At 37.0% G+C, this 24,810-nt stretch overlaps 1 protein-coding gene across 1 annotated transcript in view; it reads right to left on the reverse strand.

Annotated features, from left to right (window-relative positions):
• LOC121329623 (COMM domain-containing protein 8-like) overlaps positions 1 to 23,535 on the reverse strand; it is a 34,967-nt gene extending 11,432 nt beyond the window's left edge. Inside the window, exons 1-3 of the mRNA XM_041275309.1 lie at positions 23,416 to 23,535; positions 5,484 to 5,639; positions 1,118 to 1,270 (exon numbers count right to left, since the gene is read on the reverse strand). Coding sequence (XP_041131243.1) covers positions 1,118 to 1,270; positions 5,484 to 5,639; positions 23,416 to 23,460 — 354 coding nt within the window. The 5' untranslated portion in view covers positions 23,461 to 23,535. The remainder of the gene's footprint in view (positions 1 to 1,117; positions 1,271 to 5,483; positions 5,640 to 23,415) is intronic.
• Positions 23,536 to 24,810: the final 1,275 nt, after the last annotated feature.

The raw sequence follows: 24,810 nt of genomic DNA on the forward strand, positions 1-24,810 counted from the left end.
CCATACAGTAGTTGTAGATTTTTTTTATTCATATGTCATTTTCCTCATTTTCAACTGAATAAAATCTAAGAATAAAGGTCATCCAAAGCCTAAATTGGACATTCTTCAACAGGGAGGACCACAACAAAATTGCCTTTTTAATTGCTCATAGTACGAAAAAACAAAATGGTTGACTGGAAGTATTCACAGCTTGGCTTTTCAAACCAGCTATTCATCTTCCCAGTGGATTTCTGTGGGCAAAAGTGATTTAAAAAATCTTCCACAGACTGTAAACATATATTTTTTTCTAAAATTACATGCCTCAAGATTAATTACTTACTAAATTACAAAGTACCTGTTGAAACATGCAACATTCTATTGCGTATAATAAGAAGTATATATAACGAATTTGATTTAAATCAAACTGTCTCGAACTGTCAGAACTAATGACTTGAATTGACTCGAGCCAGATAGGTGACTCGACTTGACTCAAGCAAACTCTGTGACCCGACTCGAACTGAGCAAACTCTGTGACTCGACTTGAGCAAACTCTGTGACCCGACTCGAACTGAGCAAACTCTGTGACTCGACTTGAGCAAACTCTGTGACTCGACTTGAGCAAACTCTGTGACTCGACTCAAGCTTGGCATGTCAAAGACTCGACTCTTACCCCCCAGTGACTTGACTGGACTCCCAATTTTTGTGACTTGATTACAACAATGGCTGTAACTTGCAAGTGCTGCTCGTGGGGCTGAGTTGTGAACAAGATGTGGCATCTCAAACATTTACATTAATAAACATTAAAATGAAACTCTTCCATCATATATTTACATTTATTTTTGGTAAAAGTGAGCAGATTTGTTGTACCAGTAATTAGAGTAAGGACTGAACACCTGCTAGATATGGTTACTGCTCAATCGCAAGCACTGGTCCGTCACTGCAGAAACTCTTGGTTGCTTGTTCAGCAGATAATGGCTAATTCAATTTTTTTTTTCCTAAGCAAAAACCCCCAAGAGAAACTTGACTTTTAACCATTTCCCTATTAACTCCATGCCAACACGCCACCTTTGGTTCACCGTCACTGATGCGTATACATGTATTCCTTTTATAAAGGCCAATTGAGGCTTTCATACCATACCTTTAACTGCCAGTCAAAGTCCTGCAACTGAGCCGATGAAACTGTGTTTGTTTTTTCAACCAATGCCTGTCTGATTTCCTCTTTTCTGCCATTCAGGCATTGCAATATTACATCTTGATAACTGGAGCAGAGTCCAGTTAGGGACTGAATCACCTAAAAAATGATTAATGAAATTTAATTAGCAAAACACACACAAACACACGTGTGCTATAGATAGATAGATAGATAATGTGGCAGATAATGTATAAGGTTTTCAAAAATGAAAACTTTTGGTTTAACAGAATTTTTAATTAATAAATTTTGGTGTGTATATATATCATATATATATATATATATATAGATATATAGATATATATATTATATATATATATAGTCATCCATTATTAATCCCATTTTCCATTTTTTATTGCTTGAATTCAGGTGTAACCACCCTTTTTTTTTTTTTTTTTAATAATTTAACTATGTAGTCAAAGAGTTTCTCTACACATAACCATATATATATATATAAATATATGGTAATATATAATATGATAACATATAATATGATATATCGTTATATAAAGTATTCATTAGCCTGACATACCACATTTCATTGAGATACTTTGTTTGTACAGATGCAACAATTTTAACACGAATATATGCACTTTAATACAACTGAAATATTGGTTACACTGTATGACCAAAGCAGGTTATCCCCATTGACTTCCAATTGCCATAATCAAACCATGGCCTATTTCATTAAAATGCAAACTTAACTTATGTATTTATAATCTTAAAAGGAAGACAAGACATATTAGTAGTGAATAATTGTTATGAAATTGTTTTTAAAATCACTGAGTTAATGTTTGATATGGTCAAGGAAATTCACAATTTCATTTTAGATTCATTGTTCAATATGTAAATGAAGCTTTCTAAAAAAAAAAAAAAAAAAACTTGAACTACAACAGGAAAGGAATGTAGCCAACACTGGTGAACAGAAGAACATAAATTTAACAGAACATGAGAAAAATGAAATTCTGCATTCGGCACTTTTGACAGCACATCACCCTGCTGCTGATAATGGACAGTTAACATCTACCAGGCTTTTGTGAATTATATCCAGTTTGGAATATCTGGAAGTGGAAGGTTCTGGCTCAGTAATTACTGCAACAATGTCTAAAAAATATGTCTGTGCCAAACAAATGTATTTCTACCATCTAACTGCTGCATGAAGTTTACGTCAACTTCTTTTTCCTCCTCCCTAAGGACTTGCCCAACATATGGTAGTTCATCATACATCACAATAACAAATCGAAAACCCTTCAACTGGTAAACTGCTTGCTCGAGTCAGCCACCAGGTGGCGTTACAGGTCGCTAGGGGTGCTGATCAATTGCCACTATATCAGAAAATGTACAGGTCCTCAAGTTGTATAAATAGGCAAAGTTTCACATTTGTATTAAAAGAAGTGCACAATCTTGCCTATTTGTTGTGCTTATTGGCTGGTCTATGATGTGTTGTCAGATCTTGTATCATTAGAATAATCATACATTTCTTCATGTATCAAAAGACCCTCACAGAATTATGCCTATATACTGTACTAATTGTTTTATTCTGAGATCGACAGTTTTTTTTCTAACTTTATTTACATGCATAAGCTTTCAGACAGTTACAGCGAATGACACTTTTAAAGCCCAAAAACCAAAGGTATGGTAACAACTCAAGATAAATACAGTAGTTGCTTATTAAACAAAATATTGTAGATTAATTTGATTTATAGTACATTTTTATACACATTTCTTAAGTGACATGAATATTTTACAATTACTGTGTTTCTTTAGAAATAAGTCAATACTGTTAAACTACACACAATTTTCAATTTCACTTGTCCTGTGTATTGTGCAACCTTTATTTCAAAGCTTTCCTGAAACATGTTCGATAATCAGAGCACCAGAATCAATAGGGGGGATATCCCTGGTAAGATTACTTTACATTTTGTTCAGCTAATCTTAAACAAGTCCAAATTGATTTAAAAGTCTTTCACTTCTTAAATGTCTGCTAATATCAGACAAAATACTGTTCTAGAATACCATAAGCTTTCATTAAGTCTAACAGTATTAATGATGAACAAGACAAAAGATTATTAATGTAGGATCTCTAGAGTGGAATACAAATGTGCACCAACAAGGTAATGCTCAACGACATAATCAAAAATGTCCAATGACTAGTTTCTTTTTAACAGTTTTACCAACACTGGTAAAACAATATGAGGCCAACAGTTCCTTGTGCAGGTTACAATTTGAGGATGACAGTCACCAGGAACTAATTAAAAAAAAAAAAAAAAAGCTTATATAAAATGCTATAATGTTCAGATAAAATATACGAAATGCTATTAGCATAACGTAAGGGAATATGCAGTAGTATAGTTTATGAAAACGTGTGCTCAGTATAATTGACCTGTATGGTAGCTATAGAGAAAAACAATGTAGCAGTTTATTCTTATTAGCAGAGGTGGCTCGTCAGCCAAGGCAAGTTAGGCAGGTCTCACAAATAATTCCCAAAGGCAAAAAAAAAACCTTTTAGCATATTCTTTTTATTTAATTGAGAAACACATTTAAGCACAGTTAAGCATATTAAACACCTTAAAGGCCACAGAAGCTCTAGTGACATTATTTAAAAGTCACAACTCACTTTCCCCAGCAGCGAAAGCACAGCGCCAGAAAGCTGGAACAATGTAGTGCTGCTGCGTGACGCACAAACCTTGAGTGCCTCGCAAAGCTGCTTGTTACCATAGCAACCCACCAGGCTGGGGCACTAGTATATAACTGCAGAACTCGTGGGGTTCATTCACCCTCCTCACTCCTACCACGTGACCATAACACCCCACAAACCTTAGGTTTAGGGTTAAGTTATTGTTATGAAATAAATGTAGGTACTAAAACAAAGTTTATCACTTTGATCGGGCTGTAGCATATAATGATGACGTCTATTACGAGTCGCACACGCAGCACTACCCTGCGTGAACTACAGTGTGGGAGCCTTCGTTCTGCAGCAATACCCCTCTTAGCTGTGGAGTCCCTTTCTGAAGGCATTGCTATGGTAACCACAGCTTGAGGAGGCACCTACTGGATTTGGAGCAGTTACAATTTGCACGATTTTTTTTTTTCTTTTAATGTCTTTAGTTGAATCTCATATTATATGCGACCTGAGGAAAATTACTTTTACAGTAAGAGAGATGCTCAATTGTTAAGGACGGCAGAATGACACTAGCGCAGGAGATTTTGAAGAAAGACCGTAAACTAACGGAGCAATGAATGCATAAAATGGCAGGCAGCGCTGTGTCTTCAATGTTCGCTTGTCTGTTTGACTTAATTATCTCAAGCCCTTACCAAATTCAGTAACTTTGGGGTTATCACCATGTATTTTTTTCTACTGCATGAAGATGAGTTTAGTAATAAAATGTAGACTAAGGACCTTTGAAAGAAGTACCTACCGATGTAAAACTTGGGCACCTGCCATATCTAAACCCATTAACATATGCACTCAACATATGGACCTAATTTGATAACTATATATAGAACACAATGCCCAAACATACACATTTGAAAGATGCCATAGTTCAAAGCTAAAGTTTGTAAAAAAAATAAATAATGTCACATTTTTGCAATATTTTAATACCAAAAATGAGATGGAGAGAAAAACAGCACTATGCTCAGGTTTGTTCTTCACTGGCATTCAGTGATTAAAACCTTCACACTGTCACTGCAATCTGCAGAGCTGAGGCATATGCCAGCCACGTCACTTTCAGGGATGAAAGGTGACTTCACAATTTGTACAAACGTCATAACCTCACAGTACTTAAAAGATAATAAGCTTTCAATGCTTGAATTATTACTAATATTCCTCCTCCTTGTATTATATCACCAAACTACAATAGGTGCGCCAGCACTGACAAAAAAAGAAATGCGTTTCCAAGCAACATTATGAACTGACACACTTTGATATTATTGGAACAATGTTTTGACAACATCTATCACACTGGTTTGCCAATGGCTAGGTATGTTTTTATTTCACTTCTCTTTCTTTCAGTATAGATACTGCACAGAGAAGTATAACTTTGAGATCAGCAAAAAGGCAGTTTTTAGCAGATAATTGCAGGCTAAAGGCTTAACCTGCCAGTAATATTATTACAATGAAAACCTTGCCTCCTGCATTGCAGTCTATAGGCCATTGCTGCTTCTCAAGCATGACCAAACTTGAAGTAACAAGAAAACTTCCTGTAACCTTGATCCACTATGTCTGAAATAATCCCAACAGCAATAACACAATATAAAAAAATGACAAAGTAGCATTACCTGTTAATACAGTAGCCCAATACACTAGTCTCACCTCTTCATCGGATACTTTTCTTCCAACAGCCGTCTTAAAAACAGAAGTAAAAGTGTCAATCACTTCCATCCATTCGGCCAGATTCCAAAAGCTATCATAGTCCTGAAACCGAGGGCGATCACGTCCACAGACACCGTCTATTAATCTGTGAAGCAACTGACAAAAAGAAATACAATACTCTCTTAATTAGACTGAAACAGTTTTAATCCTCAGTGCTATCCTGCCAAATCTCAAGCACAGATTTTATCAATTACCTATACCAAAAAAAAATTTTTAAAAAATAGGTCTTTGGATTTTGCATTTCAGGTGCAGCAAGAGCTATGGCAGTTCAAAGTGAGAAATGTATGTATTTTGTTGAGTTTTAATCAAAGTGAAATAAAAATGATTTGAAATCAAAAGGTTTGATGTTAAATCAATAATTTAATACTCAATAATTGTGTAAACAAGGGCAACCGAGAGAATGTTTATTTTGTGTAAAGTAATTAATTAATTTAATTCAATTAAAACCTAACAACTTAAAACTCCTTAAAGGGAATTACTTTACTCTGAAAATAGGAGTATCAGCACACGCCATTAAAACCTAGTCTCTTACAGTCATGTTTGCTGTTTTTATACAGAATAATTAAGCAAACAAATGCTGAACATCTTTTTGCCATGTTCTGATTGCAAGTCCTATTCGGGGGTACAGCTGGACTTTTTTTTTTATCCAGCAAATGATTAAAACGGTTGATTAAATGTCCCCTTTGCTTTCCTGTGCTTGTTTTAATTGGCCAATCTGTTACTGGCTTAGAAACGTTTAAATTAAAACTGAAGTGCAGCACTGGTTGATATACTGGGAAAGCCTTAGAAAATGCAGAACTGAAGCAGGACATGTAACCCTGTACTAGGCACAATTATCTTATTCAAGTGGCGAATTCACAAAGCCTTTACTAAGTGTCACTGGTACGTTTTTTTCTGAAAATAGAAAAACACTTGCTAAAGTTATAAAGTAATAAATTGATACTGTATTTGAGAACTTTAAATACAACTTCCACCCACATTAATGACTCTCTTGCAAGCACTTAAGGTTTGGTCATTGGGTTTTTTAGGGTGTTAGGTTTCAGTATTTCTAAATCATACTGTATTTTCCAAACCTAGATTTATGGATACGTGGCTGCTGATCTTTTTTTCAGTTGAAGTGAGGATATGTGACACTCCCTATACAGACAGAGAGATGTACGCCAAAACAGAATACTGGATCCAGTAAAGGATCAGTGTACATATTGCCTATGAATTTATATGTAACAATGGTTTACTGTGACCCTAAAGACAGAGCATGAAAAATACATAATAACTAAAAAACTGAGCAGATCTTATTGGATCTAGAACTTTAATAATATGTTAGGCATTGATGTGATTAAAATGACAGCAACATGTACATTGTAAGGTTGCATCAGTGTGCTGATAAAACCTTACCATAATTACTTCTAAATAAACAAACAATGACATGCAAAGTACTGCATGCAGTCTGTATCTGACAACAATGACAAGCAAAGAGTAGTATTAAAATATTTTGTGCAAAGACTTACCTTTTATATTTTGAGGTATGCATTTATTAAAGAAAGTAAAGGTTTTTGCTTTCAACAGAGTTGAAGACATTTCCCTTCAATAATGGGCACATTTGAAAAACGTATAGCTTTTATAACAGTACAAGGGAAATCTCTGCCTTGTTTATTATTAGATGTCTCTTATCGTTGCCCTGCATGGTTATTTGCTACACCATATATTTGAATCTGCATTCAGATCCATTACAGCATGGCTACTGTTTTTTATTATTTTTTTTTATTTTTTTTTTGGTCCTTGTGTCGTACGTACCGCACTAATTGAATATAGGAACAAAGATTTTATTTATATATATGTGTGTGTGTGTGTGTGTGTGTGTGTGTGTGTGTTCAGGAAGACGAGCAGTCCACCATTCATTCCATTAAAGGGCATTTTCAATTGTGTAGAACATTTCTTTAATAACTATTTTTGCCCAGAATGCTAACATGAATATTGTGTATAAAGGCTACAGGCTATTTTAGACAATGTAAGAGTTGAAAACAGAAGTTAATAATTGCATTTGTCTGCTTTGTGGAAAACTACGTAGTGATATACATGTGTAGTCCAGCAACAAGCCAAGATAACAGCTGCAGGAAAGAAGCAATGGTCCTTCAAGATCGCAGAGGAAGTTTCTATGTCGGCTATATGTGATGGGTTGCAGATGGGTATCCAGCCAAACAGAGTTTGGAACAAAGCAACTTACATGGGCAAGGAAGTTAACCAGATTGTAGAGAAGAAAAATAAACTTGTTAGGGGATATTTAACGGGGCTGTGTCTGGGAACCCATTACATAACTCATACCATATTGAAAAAAAACTAAAAATGATACGATGTAAATGAAACAATGGTTAATAATACTGTATTGAACCACCACACAGGTGTTTGTTATGCACATATGCACATGGCCGAAGCACAAGTGGTAAACTATGCATACAAAGGAGAATACTGTGTAACCATTAATGAAGGGCAATACAAAATCACCAACTCACCATTCTGTTTCACCCCTAAAAAGGATGTAACTATTGGAGTTAGTTTATCTGTGGGTTTAACTTTTCATTTCAAAACGATACGCATTAACAGTTATTATTTCTTTTAGATTTTGTATTTTACTAAACTTTAGATTTATGGTTTTGTGAATGTGAAATGTCGGGACACTGTTCTTTCCCTTTCAAGGTGGGGACTCTAACATCTAGTACTTTTAACCATTTCAGTATTTTTAATATATACTTTTAATAATCATTTTAGCTCTTTCTTGCCAAGAATTGTATTTTTTCTACACATGTAACATCTGAGAACTCTCGGGAGAGATGACTGTTCTTTGTTAAGTAAGGAGTTTCTGACTGGCTGCCAAGTCATGATAGGCAGACATATTCAGAGTCTGTGTTGGAGAAAAGAGAGATAAGAAGAGGGGCTCTCTTTTCTTGTCTGGGGAATATAGGTTGTGGCGAGTAGAGGGTGGGGGTTAGGTTATATGTATTGTTACACTGTTAAACTCAGCTCAGTTGAAAAAGGGAGAAATGCTGACACTGTTAACTGTCCAGAGCCAGCAACTATTGGGAAGTATTAACTTGATATCTGTTACTCTGTATTAGGGCTAGTTCATATAGTAGTAGTGGATTTCTCTGTATAATCATTTACTTGGGTGTGTTAAAACCTGATTACTGTGACTTGAAATTGTTTGTTGTGCTTGGCGCTTACTCTCTCAGCATCTCTGGAAATTATTAAGGAAACAGTAGGCCTTATTTTCTTACAGCAGGCATGAAGTTTCATCAAAGGTCCTGTAATTTAAGGTAACCATTTCACAGAAATATCCTTCTAACCTGTTTAACTGTGATACGTGTTGTTTTGTTATTCAGTGTTATCCTGATTCAAGACAGAATGCGAGAAGAGAAATCAGAAACTTTGTTTTATTTTGTTTTCTCCCTCCTGAAGGCTTCTCACTATCAAATCTTTTGTGCTGCACTGCATATTAATCTTGTTAGAACTGCTTGATCCATGTACAGGCATACAGCACTGCATTTTTTGAACACTATCATTTTACTAGGTTCCTTGCTCCCTCTAGTGCTTTAAAAGGGTACTACATTAAGAAAGCATCTCTACACTGCATAAATACATTTTTATAAAATTAAATAGTAATTTGTCAATTGTTTTTTGGTATATACCCTTGCACAACCTTCTACTACAAGATTCTCTTCATCAACCTTTTCCCTCTTTTCAATGACAATAATAATTAATTAAATACAGGTTGGTAATGATTATAAAGCAAATATAGCGGATTACTTTTTACTTGTATAGTAATAATAAAGTAGTATATAATAAACCTTTGTATTCAGTCTTGGTCTGTTCACCTCTACAGTACTCCTGCAGATATTACCCACACAGACGTTCAACATCCTATATATTCTGTTTTAAAAAGCTGAAAAGAGTAAAGAGTACTCTATCTGCATGCCTTTCTTGCTGCAGAAAAGCTTCCTTGTTTTACTCATTGTATTCACCAGTCCACACTTTTTCTGTGGATTCTTCCAAATTAAAAGGTTTTTTTCATCTGTGGATAATTGCATTCACATTCTATTTTCCGGAGAAAACAGATAAAAGCTTTAAAGCCTTCTTAACTGCAGGAGGAACAAAGTATAAGAAAAAACATACACAAAAAACCCTTTGTGATAAGGAATACAGAATCACAGGCTGTTGTCCCTTCTATTGAACGCACCGATATATAGTTGAGCAGGGTTATTGGATTTGCTAATAGGATATGTTGTCATTCCTTCTACATAATACTGTGGTTCACTCATCTGAAATAAAACTTGCGTGTGGATTTTCCTTCTTCCATTCTGTATCTTAGTAAATGAACAAAACTGACTAAAATTAATTTACTGAACCAATAATGCTATTAAAGTATACTGCAGTACACAGCTCTTTCATAGGAAAGAAAAAAAAAACAGCAGTATTCACCGTTAGCCTGTCATGCCTAGAAATGCTGCCAAATTAGACTGCATGGAGAAGTGAAACATCACCCAGAATACACAGCTTCTACAATTCAAAATGGTGGAGCCACATATCAACCACTCATTTATAACAGTTCACATTGGAAATGTATTTGCAGAAGAACTGAGTTTCATACATAAATACCATTATGGTGGATGATTAAATAAACATGTTTACATCACACATTCAATTAGCTGCCAAGACCTCACTAGACAAATATTTTGGTCGACTCTACACTGTTTGTCTGGGGAGACTTAAGACTGCTTTGCAGCAGTTTATACTGCAAGAGGAAAAGACACAAGGTTGCACAATCACTTAAGCAGAAAGTTATTAAAGATCTTAAGATATTTAAGATCTTCCTAAGATTCTTCTAAAGTGCAATTGTCCAAAATTGTCTTAAATACTTCCTCCATTTCTTCTTAACTTCTTAAATGTCATCTTAAGAAGAATATAAGATGTTTTGAGAAATGCAGCGATAGGGCCTAGTTAACTGGTAAACTGGGTTTAAAATATATGTATATATTGAGATTATTCTAGGCTATTAAATTCTTCTTCTTCTTCTTGTCTCAATCTTAATAGCTTTCCGTGAGGTTATAAAAATTAAATAAAAAGAAAGAATAACATTGGTTTAGCTTACATGCAGTTTAGAAGCTCCAAATTCTCTCTCCGTCGTTGTGAGAAAGTGACGTTGCATGTAGATGTCGTGCAATTGGAAGCATGTGGCCCAAAAATGGCACGGCTAAAAAGGGGGTTGGGGAATCATCTGCGAAAAAGCCACACAAAGTGACTACTTTTTATTTTTTTTGCATTGCAACAAGGTCGAAAGCTATGCCATATGTTCGAGACTTTAGCAGTGAAGACCCTGTTGATAATGTACCCTTGCACAACTTTCTACTGTAACTATAGGCTGTACCAAGCTTTTTTGCATGCATTCATTTTCAAATCTGTTTTGTTAATTTCCCTCAGAATGATATAATATATATATATATATATATATATATATATATATATATATATATATATATATATATATATAATAGATGGGCTTCAGCAAGTTACAGGAAAATAATTCCATGTAGGGTTTTTGTGTAATTTATAAACTCTCACAGAAACCCGAGATGTAATTGTTTTCCTGTAACTCGCTGACGAGGCCCATCTATTGTTTTTTTTTTTTAAATATATGGATACCCTTGTGATGCTACTATTAAAGAAAACGAGGTTCAGCAGTACAGTTGGGGTTTTTTAAACAGTGTTTCACTGCTGTACAGACGTTCTATGTCGTTATCTGTTGGTGACACATCTTTATTTGCATGACTGCCTTTACCTTGTTTTAATTTCCCATTCCTCTCCAGTTTCTCTGAGATACGAATGTACCAGCTTTACATCATTTTTTTTAAGGTATTCTCATTTTGTTGATCATTTCTGTACTATGGGTGTTCTTGAGTGACTGAAAACTACACATTTCAAAGTGATGGTCTCGAGGAGTCAAATGGGTCAAAGTTCAAGTATATTGTTGTTGGGTAGGGACTGGCCCTTCTTTGATATATTACTCAAATGAAGGGGGGGCTTTGGTCTCTACTCAACAACTGCCCAACAAAAGGGGAGAAGATGACTGACAAGATCTTCCCCCTTCAATCTGACCTGTTTGTTACCTGGTTCCGACCGGAAAGAGGCGTTTGTAAGCCAGAATGCCAAAAGACAAGGCAAAGGTGTTGCCGTTCAGTGTGACCTGGACAGCAGGGTTACTAGTAACTGAGGTGTGGTAGATACTTTTCCTCCTCTCAATGTTCCTGACTTATGGGAAATAGATATTGATTTGGTCTGGGAATAACAGAACGACCCTACTCTAAAATTTGTTAGGGACCAGGTCAGGTCCATTGAAAGGAAGGTATTGGATGGTAGAGGGCCTGAGACATTTCCGCATTTTGTTATAGTCAGTCACTTACTCTACCGAGTAACTCGGGATGATCAGACAGATTACCGAACTGCTCTTTCCTAAGCCCTTTCGGGCCGAGGTCATGCGACTCGCACATGACCTACCGTTTGCAGGCCACCTAGCTGTCGAAAAGACTCGGGAGCGAATCTTGGCCCGGTTCTACTGGCCCATTTGATCTGGTAGAACCTCTGGAAAGAAGTGACACTGGATACCGGTACATCTTAGGTCGGAGTGGATTACGCTACCAGGTATCCAGAAGCAATTACTTTACGCACAATGCACTCCCGTTCGACAGTTGAGGAATTGGCCAAGATTTTTGAGGGTGGGAATCCTAAAGGAGATACTTACCGACCAGGGCACTAGTTTTATGTCTGACTATGTCCAGCAGCTGTGTAAACTGCTCAAAATTCATTCTATCAAAACCTCAATTTATCATCCACAGACGGATGGGTTGGTAGAATGATTTAATCAGACCCTAAAACAAATGTTGAGCCGCTTTGTAAATCAGGAAAAGAAAAATTGGGTTAGACTCCTTCCGTACCCTGCAGTCTGAGAAGTTCCCCAATCCTCAAAAGGGTTCTCGCCATTTGAGCTATTATGCAGTCGCCAACCAAGGGGAATTTTGGTTCTAGTAAGAGAAGGTTCGGAAGAAGCCTCAAAATCCTCAAAAAATGTAGTGAAATATGCATACACTTAAGAAACCGTTTGGAGTTGGTCGGTCGATTGGCCAAAGACAATCTCAGAGCGGTGCAACGAAGACAAGAGAATCACTACAACCAAAAAGCAAGAATTCTGACATTCCAACCAGGAGATAAAGTGTTATTGTTGCTCCTAACAACAGAATCTAAGTTGTTTGCTAAGTGGCAGGGTCCATTTCAAGCAATTATAGCTATTGGATCAGTTAATTATAAAATCCGACAGCCTGGCTATCGAAAAAAAAAACTAAAATTTACCACATTAACCTACTTAAACCCTGGATAGAATGGGAAGTTCATTTTATTTCCTCAGAGAACATCGAGGAGGACTTTGGACCCTCAGCTGAGCCACTAGAGGCCGTTGAAGTCCTGATGGGGAAGCAACTGTCACATGATCAATGGGGAGAACTAATGCATATTACTAAGCAGTTTGGTGAGGTGTTTTCTAAGGTGCCTGGTAGAACAAACATAATCAAAACATGCAATCCCTACTCCTCTAGGTTCCAAAGTAAGAGTTCGGGCATACCGTGTCCCCGAGAGGCAGAGGAAGACCGTTTAAGCAGAGGTGGAAAGCATGCTCAGGCTTGGGGTGATTGAACCTTCTCGGAGTGAATGGTGCAGCCCGATTGCTCCCGTCAAAAAAAAAACAGACGGTTCGCTAAGGCTATGCATTGACTTCTGAAGGCTGAATGCTATTTCACATTTTGACGCTTACCCTATTCCACGGGTTGATGAACTCCTGGAGCGCCTGGGGCAGGCTAGCTTTCTCTCTGTTTTCGACCTCACCAAAGGATATTGGCAAATTCCTTTGACGGAGGAGTCTAGGGAGTCTGCCTTTGTCACCCCCAACGGCCTTTTTCAATTTCGTACAATGCCGTTTGGCCTACATGGGGCCTCAGTGACTTTTCAGAGAGTAATGGACAGGGTGTTACTTCCACATATCGATGATGTGGCTGTTTATAGCTCCATCTGGAAGGAGCACCTTGATAGGCTAAGAGCCATCCTACAGTCTTTGACAGAAGCGAACATGGTAAAGTGCGCTTTTGGAAAGGACAAGAAAAAGTATTTAGGGTTGTAACAAAGTGCCCGCCCCTGTGTATATTATGTTATGTGTTGCGTGTGGTGTGTTTAAATGTTGGTGTATAGACATTGGTACACGGGATATAAACGGGTCTGTGTAACACGAGTGTTTAAAAATGTATATGTGTATTTAGGCACGAGGATTGCACAGCACTTCACGTGCAAGTAAAATGTAGTAATATGTGAGCACGGGGAATTGCACTTTATTAATTCACGTGCTGGGATTCAAGTGAATAATTAATTGGTAATTGAATCCCAGCACAATAGTATATATAGATGCATGTTGTCACATACTGGGGGTTGGGTGTTCGGTGAGCGGAGAACGGGATTGGAGACGGAGGAAATAAGTAAAGTAGTAATAATAATAACAACAAAGTATCTGCTCACCGTGTTTGTCAGTGTCTGTCCGTGCACCGTTTTGTTAAGTTTAGTCTGTTTTCGTTTGTCTATTTATTTTGGCGTAGAGTGCCGTGTCCTGTGTTTTTCGTGTTTGTTAAACCTTTTATTTTGTAATAAACCGGCGCCAACAGGCGTCTTCATCACTTCATTTCATCCGTCCTGTGTTGTGTGTATTGCCTTACCTTTCCTGGTTCTGACGCCGCCCACTTCGGCCGTCTCTGTGACAAGGGTTTATAATGGGAAAAGGTAGAGTAAAACCATTGATCTTCAAAGTTCAGGCTTTGTCAGATACAGCGATACCTACCACTAAATCCCAGGTGAGATCACTGTTGGGCCTGGCAGAATACTACCGTCAATTTGTAAAGAACTACTCCACCACTGCTGCACCCCTCACTGATCTCACCAAACAGAATGCACCTAACAAGGTCAAGTGGAGAGCAAAATGTCAGAGGGCCTTCGATTCTATTAAAACAAGTTTGACTCAGGCCCCTGCTCTTATAACACTGAATTTCAGTCGGGAGTTCGTCCTCCAAACTGATGCTTTGGAAGTAGGTTTGGGGTCGGTTCTGTCCCAGGAAAGAGATGGTATAGAACATCCTATCTTATATATCAGCCGGAAACTACTACCTAGGGAAACCAAGTACTCAGTGATATAAAAACAGTGTTTAGCAGTGAAATGGGCCTTAGAATCCTTAAAGCACTATCTCCTGGGATGTTGCTTTACTCTTGTCACTGACCACGACCCTTTACATTGGCTGAACACATTGAAGGACAAAAATGCCAGGATAACGCGGTGGTACCTGGCATTGCAGCCCTTCTGCTTCGATGGCAAACATCGAGCAGGTAAGCTCCATCAAAATGCTGACATTTTTCTCGGGAGGGCTGTCAATCGGTGGGGTTAACTAGATTCGAGTGTTCCTTCGGCTCCACTCCGAGGGGCAGTGTGTGACAGGGTAAAGCGATCCTGTACTGCAATTCAACCTCCCAGCCATCAGAGGGCTGTGAATCAACCACAAAGTTCCCAACAAGGATCGCGTGACGTGGGACTGATGTTGGGGCAGAAGTCCAGTTACAAGGGTCGCCATCTTTGTTGAGGGCAGCAACCCGGGAACATGCCGGAACATTCTGCTGATTGGGTAGCGTTCCCTTGTGTATATAGGGCCTGGGTTGTAACAGCTTGGGGTTGGTTTTTGGCTTGGAAAGAGAGGAGCACACTGTTTGCACAGGCGCTTGTTAAAATAGAATGCAGGTAAAAAGGACGCTAACATGCTGTGTGGACTTTTTATAAAACAGACCCAGAGAGAGCGAGAGAGAAAACCCACCGGTTTTCTCTTAAGTTTAAGACTCTTTAACCAAACCAAATACTAGTGTTGGTAGCAGGGAAGGATTTTTCATGGAATTATTTCAGTTATAAAGAAATTATGATCTTTAAATTAACTTTGAGTTACTAAAATAAGAAGGAATTTACAAAGAAACATGTGAATAAGAAAGCTTGTGGAATTAAGAAGATTTTGTGAAAGATAATAAACAGAAAATAGAACTTTCTAGAAACTCAATACTGCCTTGTGTTTTCAATCAGTAGCACACCCCACACTCACAGTGCAGTTTATGTTGTTTCTGAGCTGCAGTGTTTACTGAAAGAGGAAGGGGTCACAGACAGCAACATATGAGGAGGAATACTTTATTCTTTGGATTTCTGTTGGCCGTTGCACTGCCACTGTCACCAGGCCAAAATTGGTAAATTGTTAGCAGTCCCTACTAATCCCTGTTTATCAGTCATTCTGCTCTCAATAAGATTGTATTGTAATGATGCATTACCGCTCTGCAAATACCCCTTTCTCAATGAGGAACCATTTCAGACAAAAGTGTGTCAAGGCAGAGAGAGGCCTAGCGTTTATATATGTAAAGGGATGAACACACTAAATCGTTTATTCGCTGTGTTTTTTACAGCAGATGACGCGCAACGATTTTTGTATTCAAACATGAGCGTTTTTCTCTTCTTCAAAACACCATCAGAACGTCTGGTTCTAGCAGTTCATTGTTCTTTATAAGTAGCACAATACATATCTCGATATGCAATACAAACCGAAAATGTGAGGAAATCGAAATTACAGTTAACACTATTTTCATTTTAAAATAAATGAATTGCTTCACCTGTGAAAATGTGTTGTATTATTAAATACAAACAGGTTAAAGAAGGGTGTTTGTGTAGCAGTGAAAACAAATAGCAGGTATGACACACCATCAATAAAAACATTGTATTATTTACTGTAATTGTATTATTTACTATTTTACATACCGGTATTTTGTACGCAGGTCAGTGATATTTTATTATAGCGAACTCTCATTCATCCCCTTTTTTCTCTCCTTCATCGGAACAATGCGGCAGCCTGCACCCGATTCATACTGCATCCAAATGTAGAAGGACTCTGGACTTTTTCGTCTAGAAATTGAACCTGTTTCGATGTTTTTTCACAGCGTTTCTCTCAGCGATTACGCTCAAGTGTGAAAGGTGGTATTCAATCCATAGTTTAAATTCGTAGAAAAACGGTGCAAATAAACGCTTTAATGTGACTAGTGAAATACATATAGAATATGTAAGGAGGCCACTGGATATATTAAATGATAAATTATGCTCACACACCTAGGGCAACAATTTAACCCAAGCAACTAAAAGAAAAGGTTCAAAGTGAAGTTAAATAACTAAACTGAAGCTACTGCAGGAAGGAGGTACTGTAGGGCTACATGCTTGGAAACCTAGGGTTACTGTAGTGCACTGTATCTCAGGAGAGTCCACCTTATTTAAGAAAACATCCAGCACAAAATGATCAAATAAAATATATTTTATCACAGCAATGCAGAATATAAGAACACTGTCAGTCACACTGGACCATGGCTCCCATCTCCTTTACACTGGTTCCAAAAAAGGAAAATAGAAAAATCGGTCTGGAATGAAGATTGTAATGTTTAAAATGGTGTATTGGCTTAAGCTGTCAAACATCACACTTCACTGGTACTTCACGGTTTCGTTCGTAATATAACTGGAAAGAAAACTTGGGAAACACTTGTTACCTCACTACAACTGAAAAATAATGAGAAAGTCAAGACAGACTATCCCAGTGAAACTCTGAAATAAATAAGATGGGAAAAACCCCTACATAGGCATACTCCTTGACAGCTGCCTGATACATCTGCTCTACTGCCAGACAATCTGAACTGCTTTGTAATAATACTGAAGAAATATGCCTGCAAGACACTATTTAATGACTCCACAGCACCATAGCCTTAACACCAGAAATAAGTGTGTCAGTTTTGGTCTATGGAGTAATGGATCTCCATTTAGGTTTATGGTCCAGCGAAACCACAAAAATTGCATCTGGACTGAGCTCCGGTTTGAAGGCATTGGGAAATCATTTGGGATTCTTGCCCTGGCTTTCAACACACAGCAGAGGAATACAGTCGGTTTACTACTGACACTAATCACACTTTACAGTAATGTTTGTTTAGTCTTCCCTCGCCCTTTTACAGCATGTGTTTACAGAAAATACTGAAGACAAGTTTGTACAGTTTAACCCATTGCCTTCCAAGACACTTTCACTGCAATGGTACAACATATCCAAGTCACTAGGCGTACATGTTATGGTGACAGATTTATTTATTCTATATTTTGTGAATGTAATAAAAAAAAGTGGACTCAAACCACAGAGAAACAAATCCACCCTACAGCATACAAACAAAACCATGGCAAGCCTAATTAAATAAAATAAAGGGCTCAAATCACCCTTGTGGCTACTCTCCTTTTAAGATTTTTTTTTTTTTTTCAATAATGAATAATTGATAGGGCTGTATTGGACAAATTGTAACAAAAATTCCCCAAGATGAAATACGAAATTAAAAAATAGTCAAATTGATCACTAGCAGTAGACAAGGACTCTAGCTGTTTTTTTTTTTTTTTATTTTATTTATTTTATTTTTTTTTTTTTGTTTACTTGTTGCATGGCTTCCATATAGACTGCCCTGTTCTCAGGCCATGTCCCAAATTCTGAGCCACAGTGATTTTCAGATGACTTCTCAAATTCTGGGCTGCTCTGCACTTCCGAATTCAGCCCAGTTTCTGGGATGTTCTGCTGTTAGAGATGACAGCTGAGTTTCTAGGTCATACTCAGTTTACCATAAAAATGTACACCAGAACTAGATTGTGAATTCATTTAAGAGTAACCCTTAGTACATGAATCACAGTCAATGTATTTTTTTTTACTCTCCTGAGAAAACATGATTTTTTATGAAGAAACAGAAATCCAATTTAATTTTTTTTTTTTTTTTTTTTTTTAAAAAAGCTTACTTCTTTATTAAAATGAAGAAACTACATTGCACTCAAATAGATACATGAAAATTCATTAAAAGCAGGTGGTTTCCTTTGTTAAATAATATTAAATCACACTTCCGAGAAGGAACACGGTATTCCAAAAAAAGGCTCTATATAAATGTATAGCAGACTATTATCTTTTATTTAAATAGAGTTTTTTTTTTTTTTAAACAGGGCTACACCTGGTAATTGTGGGAGTTCACAGTGTTTGAAGACCCTGGGTCAATCACCTTCAAAAGGGTGCGAAAGGGCAATCTGCCTGACATTTTATTTCATTTCATTTATACATTACATCATAGACCCCAAGGTGCTTTACAGAAAACACTACACACACATCATCATAAAACATTAAAATAGCATAAAAAAGATTAATAAAAAGACTATTTTAAATAAAAGCAAATACATTTCCAATCACATATATTTAAAAAAATTAAAAAATAAGTCTTCAATCTTGACTTAAAAATGGCAAGACTCCCAGCTTCTCTGATAAAAAAAGGCAGAGCATTCCATAATGTAGGAGCCTTATAAGAAAAGGCCCGTCTTCTCATACTGTTAATATTTATCCTTGGAGTAACCAATAGCCCTGCATCCTGAGATCTTAGATTCCACTTAGGAACGTTCTTGTAAATAACTGGGTGTTAATCCATTAAGGGCTTTATAAGTTAAAAATGAAATCTTAAAATCAATTCGAAACTGCACGGGAAGCCATTGTAAGGATGCCAAGACAGGAGTAATATGTTCACCTTTTTTGGTTTTAGATACAATTCATGCAGCAGCATTCTGAATAGTGCTTTGGAATCCCTGAAAAAAAGTGCATTACAATAGTTGATCCTCAATGAAACAAAGGCATGCATTAGCCTCCTAGCATCAGATACAGAAATAATAGATCTAAGTTTAGCTATGTTTCTCAAATGATAAAAAGATGCCTTAGAAATTTTCCTAATATGGGACTCAAATGACAGGACAGGATCAAAAATGACCCCCAGATTTCTTGCTTCAAGTTTTACTTCTGAGGAAAGGCTACTAAGATCTATTTTATATAAATCAACATTTTGTAATTGATGCTGTGACCCACAAGCATGACCTCCGTTTTATCAGAATTCAACATCAGAAAATTCTGTGACATCCAACACTATGTCCACAAAGCAAACAGCTAATAGTGCCCCAGTAGAAGGATTGTCTAGATTGAAAGACAAGTACAGCTGAGTATCATCTGCGTAACTATGGAAATTCACTCCATGCCTGCAGATAATATCGCCTGATGGAAACATACATAATGAAAACAACAGGGGACCTAAAATAGAACCCTGAGGAACACCACAGACAACCTCTGACAAATCAGACTTCTCCTCGACAGAAACGTACTGAAACCCATTGGAAAGATAAGCCCTAAACCATGAATGGACACCACCTGCCAAACCCACTAAACTCCCAAGCCAATTTAATAGAATGGAGCAGTCCACAGTGTCAAAGGCAGTGCTAAGATCAAGAAGAATTAAAATTGAAGGAAAGCCAGAGTTGAAGCTGATCAAAAGATCATTTACTACCCTAACAAGAGCCGTCTCAGGGCTCTGTGCAGATCGAAATCCAGACTGAAATTTCTCAAATAAAGCATTGCAAGCTAAAAATCTGAGTGATTGGTTGGTAACAACTTTCTCCAAGACCTTGGCTAACAATGGAATATTGGAAATTGGCATGTAGTTGTTAATAACTGGAGGATCCAAATTACTTTTTTTAAGCAGGGGTTTAACCACTGCAACCTTAAGTGCAGAGGGAACTATACCACATGAAAGTGATTCATTTATAATTGTTAAAATGCTTATATTAGCAACACTAAATACATATTTTTATAGTTTAGTAGAAATAGGATCAATGGCACAAGTGGTTGGTCTCATATGCCTAACTAACGCTGTCAGTTCTTGCAAAGTACCAAAGAGAAAGCCTTCATCATAACTTGAACAGGTCTGGTTAATTCAAAGTAGGAGGAAAGGTCCATAATAGAAGGAGTCTGTGTCCCTAATGTCAATAATTTTATTTTGAAAGAATTTTAAGAACTAAGTGCAACTAAAAATTGAAGCAATATTAGAGGTAGAAGGTGGATTTACTAATTTACCTATAAATGCAAAAAGAAATCTAGGATTATTTTTATATTTTTCAATCAGGTTAGAATAGTATAAAGATGTAGCCTGGGACATAGCCTGAGAACAGGGCAGTCTGTATGTAAAAACTAATGTATCCTGTAACAAAACTGTAATAATGGGTAGGATATAGATTTGCAATTAAAATAAATCATGTAAACGATTATAGATACATGCTATTTAAAAGAAAAAGTACATTACCACTGAAAGCCAATTCTTACATTAGTGCAGAACATGATAATTTCTATCAAGTAATAATTGCCCACAGTTAGGAAAGCAAAATACCATGTTTTAATTGAAAGATTCTGAAAAGTGGATCTATCTCTCCGATCACAATGTGTCAGCTAAAGCTCATACCCATTTTAGCTGAATTAACCAAATATCCTTACCACATTTCTGAGAAAGGAACAAAAAACACTAAGTAATGCGTTTAATAAGTATTAATTACAAACTTTGTCCACATGTTTTTTTTTTTTTTTTTTTTTAGAAAAATCTAAATATGAAGTTTTTCAGCATTAAGTTGTGATGTTTAATCAATAACAATTTCAATATTTTTTTAAAAATTGCTTCAGCAATTTTGCTTGCACCATACTTAACTTTAACTCAATAGATTATTATAAGACTTACTTTTATTATTAATAATAATAATAATAATAATAATAATAATAATAATAATAATAATAATAATAATAATACATTTTATCACTAAGTATTTGTATTTTGGAAGTTAAGGTTAAGTAGATTATTTTCTTTTGTATACTATTTTACACTGTGCTGTTTTTAAATATGGTTAGAAATAATTTTAATTAAGCCATTTTCATCAGGATTAACACATTTCTTTAAGAAAGTAACATCTTCAAGCAAAATAAAAGTTTAAGGGTAATTCAACCAAATAAAAACATTAGGGTTGTCACTAAGATGGCTGCGGTGGGTGACATCAGACCAGAAACAGGAATCAACACAAAGTAAACAGAGAGGTGGATTTTGGTGAAGCTGAGCTGCACTCAGCATTTAATAATTGAACAGACAGAAAATAAAAGGTTGTAAAGACAAACAAAACACAGGACACGGCACTGGATGCCAAAACAAAGAGACAAACAAAAAGGACTACATGGACAAACATGGTGAGCTGCTATTATGATATCTATTATTACCTCCGTCTCCAATCCTGTTCTCCACTCACCAAATACACAACCCCGAGTGAGTGAAAACATGCTGCTTTTCTGCAGCTCTACCGAGACTTGATTGCTAATCAATCATTCAATTGGAGTCTCGGTACAACTGCACGTGCATTAATAAAGTGCAATTCCCTGTGCTCACATATTATTACATTTTACCTGCACGTGAAGTGCTGTGCAATCCCTGTGCCTAAATTCAAATATACATTTTAAACCACTTGAGTTACACTGCCCCATTTATATCCAGTGTTCCAATGACTATACACCAACATTAACACACTACACGTAACATACAACACAAATAAATAGCCCTGGGACGGGGCACTTTGCCACAGGCACACTGAAAGGTGAGCAAATACAAAATAAAACTCTTGACCCCAAGCAAGTCACTTAATCTCCTTGTGCTCCGTCTTTCGGATGAGACGTTCTTGTAAGTGACTCTGCAGCTGATGCATAGTTTACACACCCTAAATCTCGTATCTTGTATAGCGCCTTTCATAGTTGTCCACTATGAAAGGCGCTATATAAAAACAAACAAAAAATTGTTTAAGACTTGCACAGCAGTGTGTGTGTATGTGTATATATATATATATATTATAATATTTATATATATATATAATATATATATATATATATATATATATATATTAGTGCCTATAGAAAGTCTACACCCCTTTGAACTTTTTTCACATTTTGTTGTGTCAGTGCCTCAGAGTTTAATGCATTTAAATGAGGACTTTTTTCCACTTACCTACACACCATACTCCACACATACAACGAGACAGTGACAGGTTGCGGTTCAAAGCAGTAGTAACCGCAGTATTTATTATTTCTTGTATCTTCTTTTTTTAAAAGTTCTCTCAACCTACCTCGTTCAACTCTCTCCCGCCACAGCTCCCGTTCTCTCTCTCATCTCACAAACACAGAGTCCCTTCCCGTTCCTCACTTATTGGTCCAACACTCCCTATCCCTGACTGGCCGTGTCAGACCTGCTCCCACCCCCCTTCAGTGATGTGTACACACACACACACACACACACACACACACACACATTCTATTGTAGAGCGAATCGTGTGTCACTTATGCAACTGTTGCCATCATTAATAAATTAGCCAAAGTTAAGCCTACTGTAGCTAGTTAGGTTAATAAGAGCATATGTTAACTTCTTAACAGTAAATAGTAAAGAATCGTATCATCTTTACACATAATCCATCTTTATTTAAACAGCTGTACGCGATTCCTTTACATCCCATTTGTCAGGGCTATGCATCTCCTGCAGCGGGGTCTACCATAGCGTTACTCCTAGTAGTTCTACACGATTAACAAGGTTCGAGGTTCAGTATTCGACTCTGAGATACATTTCATTCTTTTGTTCAATTTACTTAGACTATGGAACCCCTCCGTAACATAAGTATACTGCATTTGTATCTTTAACAAACGTTTACGTTAACATGATGGACAATATACAGTAAATTAAGGGTTTTCTGTTCCGAATTGCTCTTGGTTGGTATAAAATAATATGAATATATTACGTGCATTCTTATGTATGTCATATAACCTTTTTTTTCACTTACTTTGGGGCATTCTTGAGCTGGCAGTTTTTCAAATAACCGAATCATGGTTTTCCCTAACTTTTCTCTTCCTCTTTCTATTTCAGCAGCAACACCAGCGAATAACACGAGTGGGTCAGCTGACACTCGCTAAGTCATGTGACTGACCATATGACATATAGTGTGTGTTTATGGAGATCATTCTGCGCAGAATCTGACCAATTTAGCTAATGGGTGCTTTCTTAGAAGAAAATTGGCTAAATTGATCAGATTTTGCACAGAATCTAACAGAATGATCTCCGTGGACACACCCACATTATTGCTGTGTCTTTTATAGAGGTATGACACAGCCTTGGTTTTTCGGATGGAACCGCAGGAATATGACGTCAGCACGCGTGGGAAAGCTTGGAGGCATTGTGATCGGAGAGAGGAGAGGAGACAAGCTGCTTAAAGAGGCAGGCAAATTCACAAGCGCCTGTTACAGCCTGCGGGACAGCGAGTGGATGAGGCTCCCCTCACACAGGGAGCAGGAGGGGTGAAAATTAAAAATAAATAAATAATACGGTAGATATCGTTATTATTGTTCTTGTGATTTGTTATAAGTATACTGTGTTTGAGAGAGAGAGAGAGAGAGATCTGCTTTCCAGAACCTTTCAATTAAAATGCAAACTATGGGTGACTATTTATATAAATTGTCATGTTGTGCACGAATGTAAGAATTGGCTTTCAGTGTTGATGTACTTTTTTCTTTGAAATAGCATGTATCTATAACACTATGTAACACAGTTTTTGTTCCTGGGTAGTAAGTGTTATTTCCTAATTGCTTATGCCTCAAAAGTATAGAAAATGGCTATTATTCCCCACAAACTTTGCTTTTGTGACCAGGACAGTGATATTTCAAAATATCACTATTTCCAATGGGAAAATGGGCAAATGTGTGTCTTTTCGTTCACATAAAGTCAGAAAAAAACAACCTATGAATCCAAATTAACATGTATTTATACTAAAGTAATACAAAGATGACTACAAAAGATTTAGAAGTGAGTAGTTTTTCGAGATTTACAATTATACTGTGAAAGCAGGGTTGGTGCGCAGAGATACCCTGCTGCTATTCTCCCAAATATGCATGCAGGAGCTTTGCACAGACAGCACCTGCAGCTCTCATGTGACACAGTCAGCCGATGGTGTCTGTCGCGTTTGGCATTGAGGTGGAACGCATTGAGAAACACTTGTAGCGTCACATGTGAAGCAGACCCAGCTGAATGGCTGATATGGCTGCAGCCATCAGACCCAATATTTTCTGGCACAATAGAAGGGTGACCTGCGATCCCTAGTGAAACAGGGAGAGGCTACCCTGGATAGCTGCAACTCTGTCATCTGACAGGTATGTGCACATCGTATTGGAGTCCATCCATGTGG

The sequence above is a fragment of the Polyodon spathula genome, chromosome 2 (genome assembly GCF_017654505.1).
Source record: "Polyodon spathula isolate WHYD16114869_AA chromosome 2, ASM1765450v1, whole genome shotgun sequence".
Taxonomy (NCBI): Eukaryota; Metazoa; Chordata; class Actinopteri; order Acipenseriformes; family Polyodontidae; genus Polyodon; species Polyodon spathula.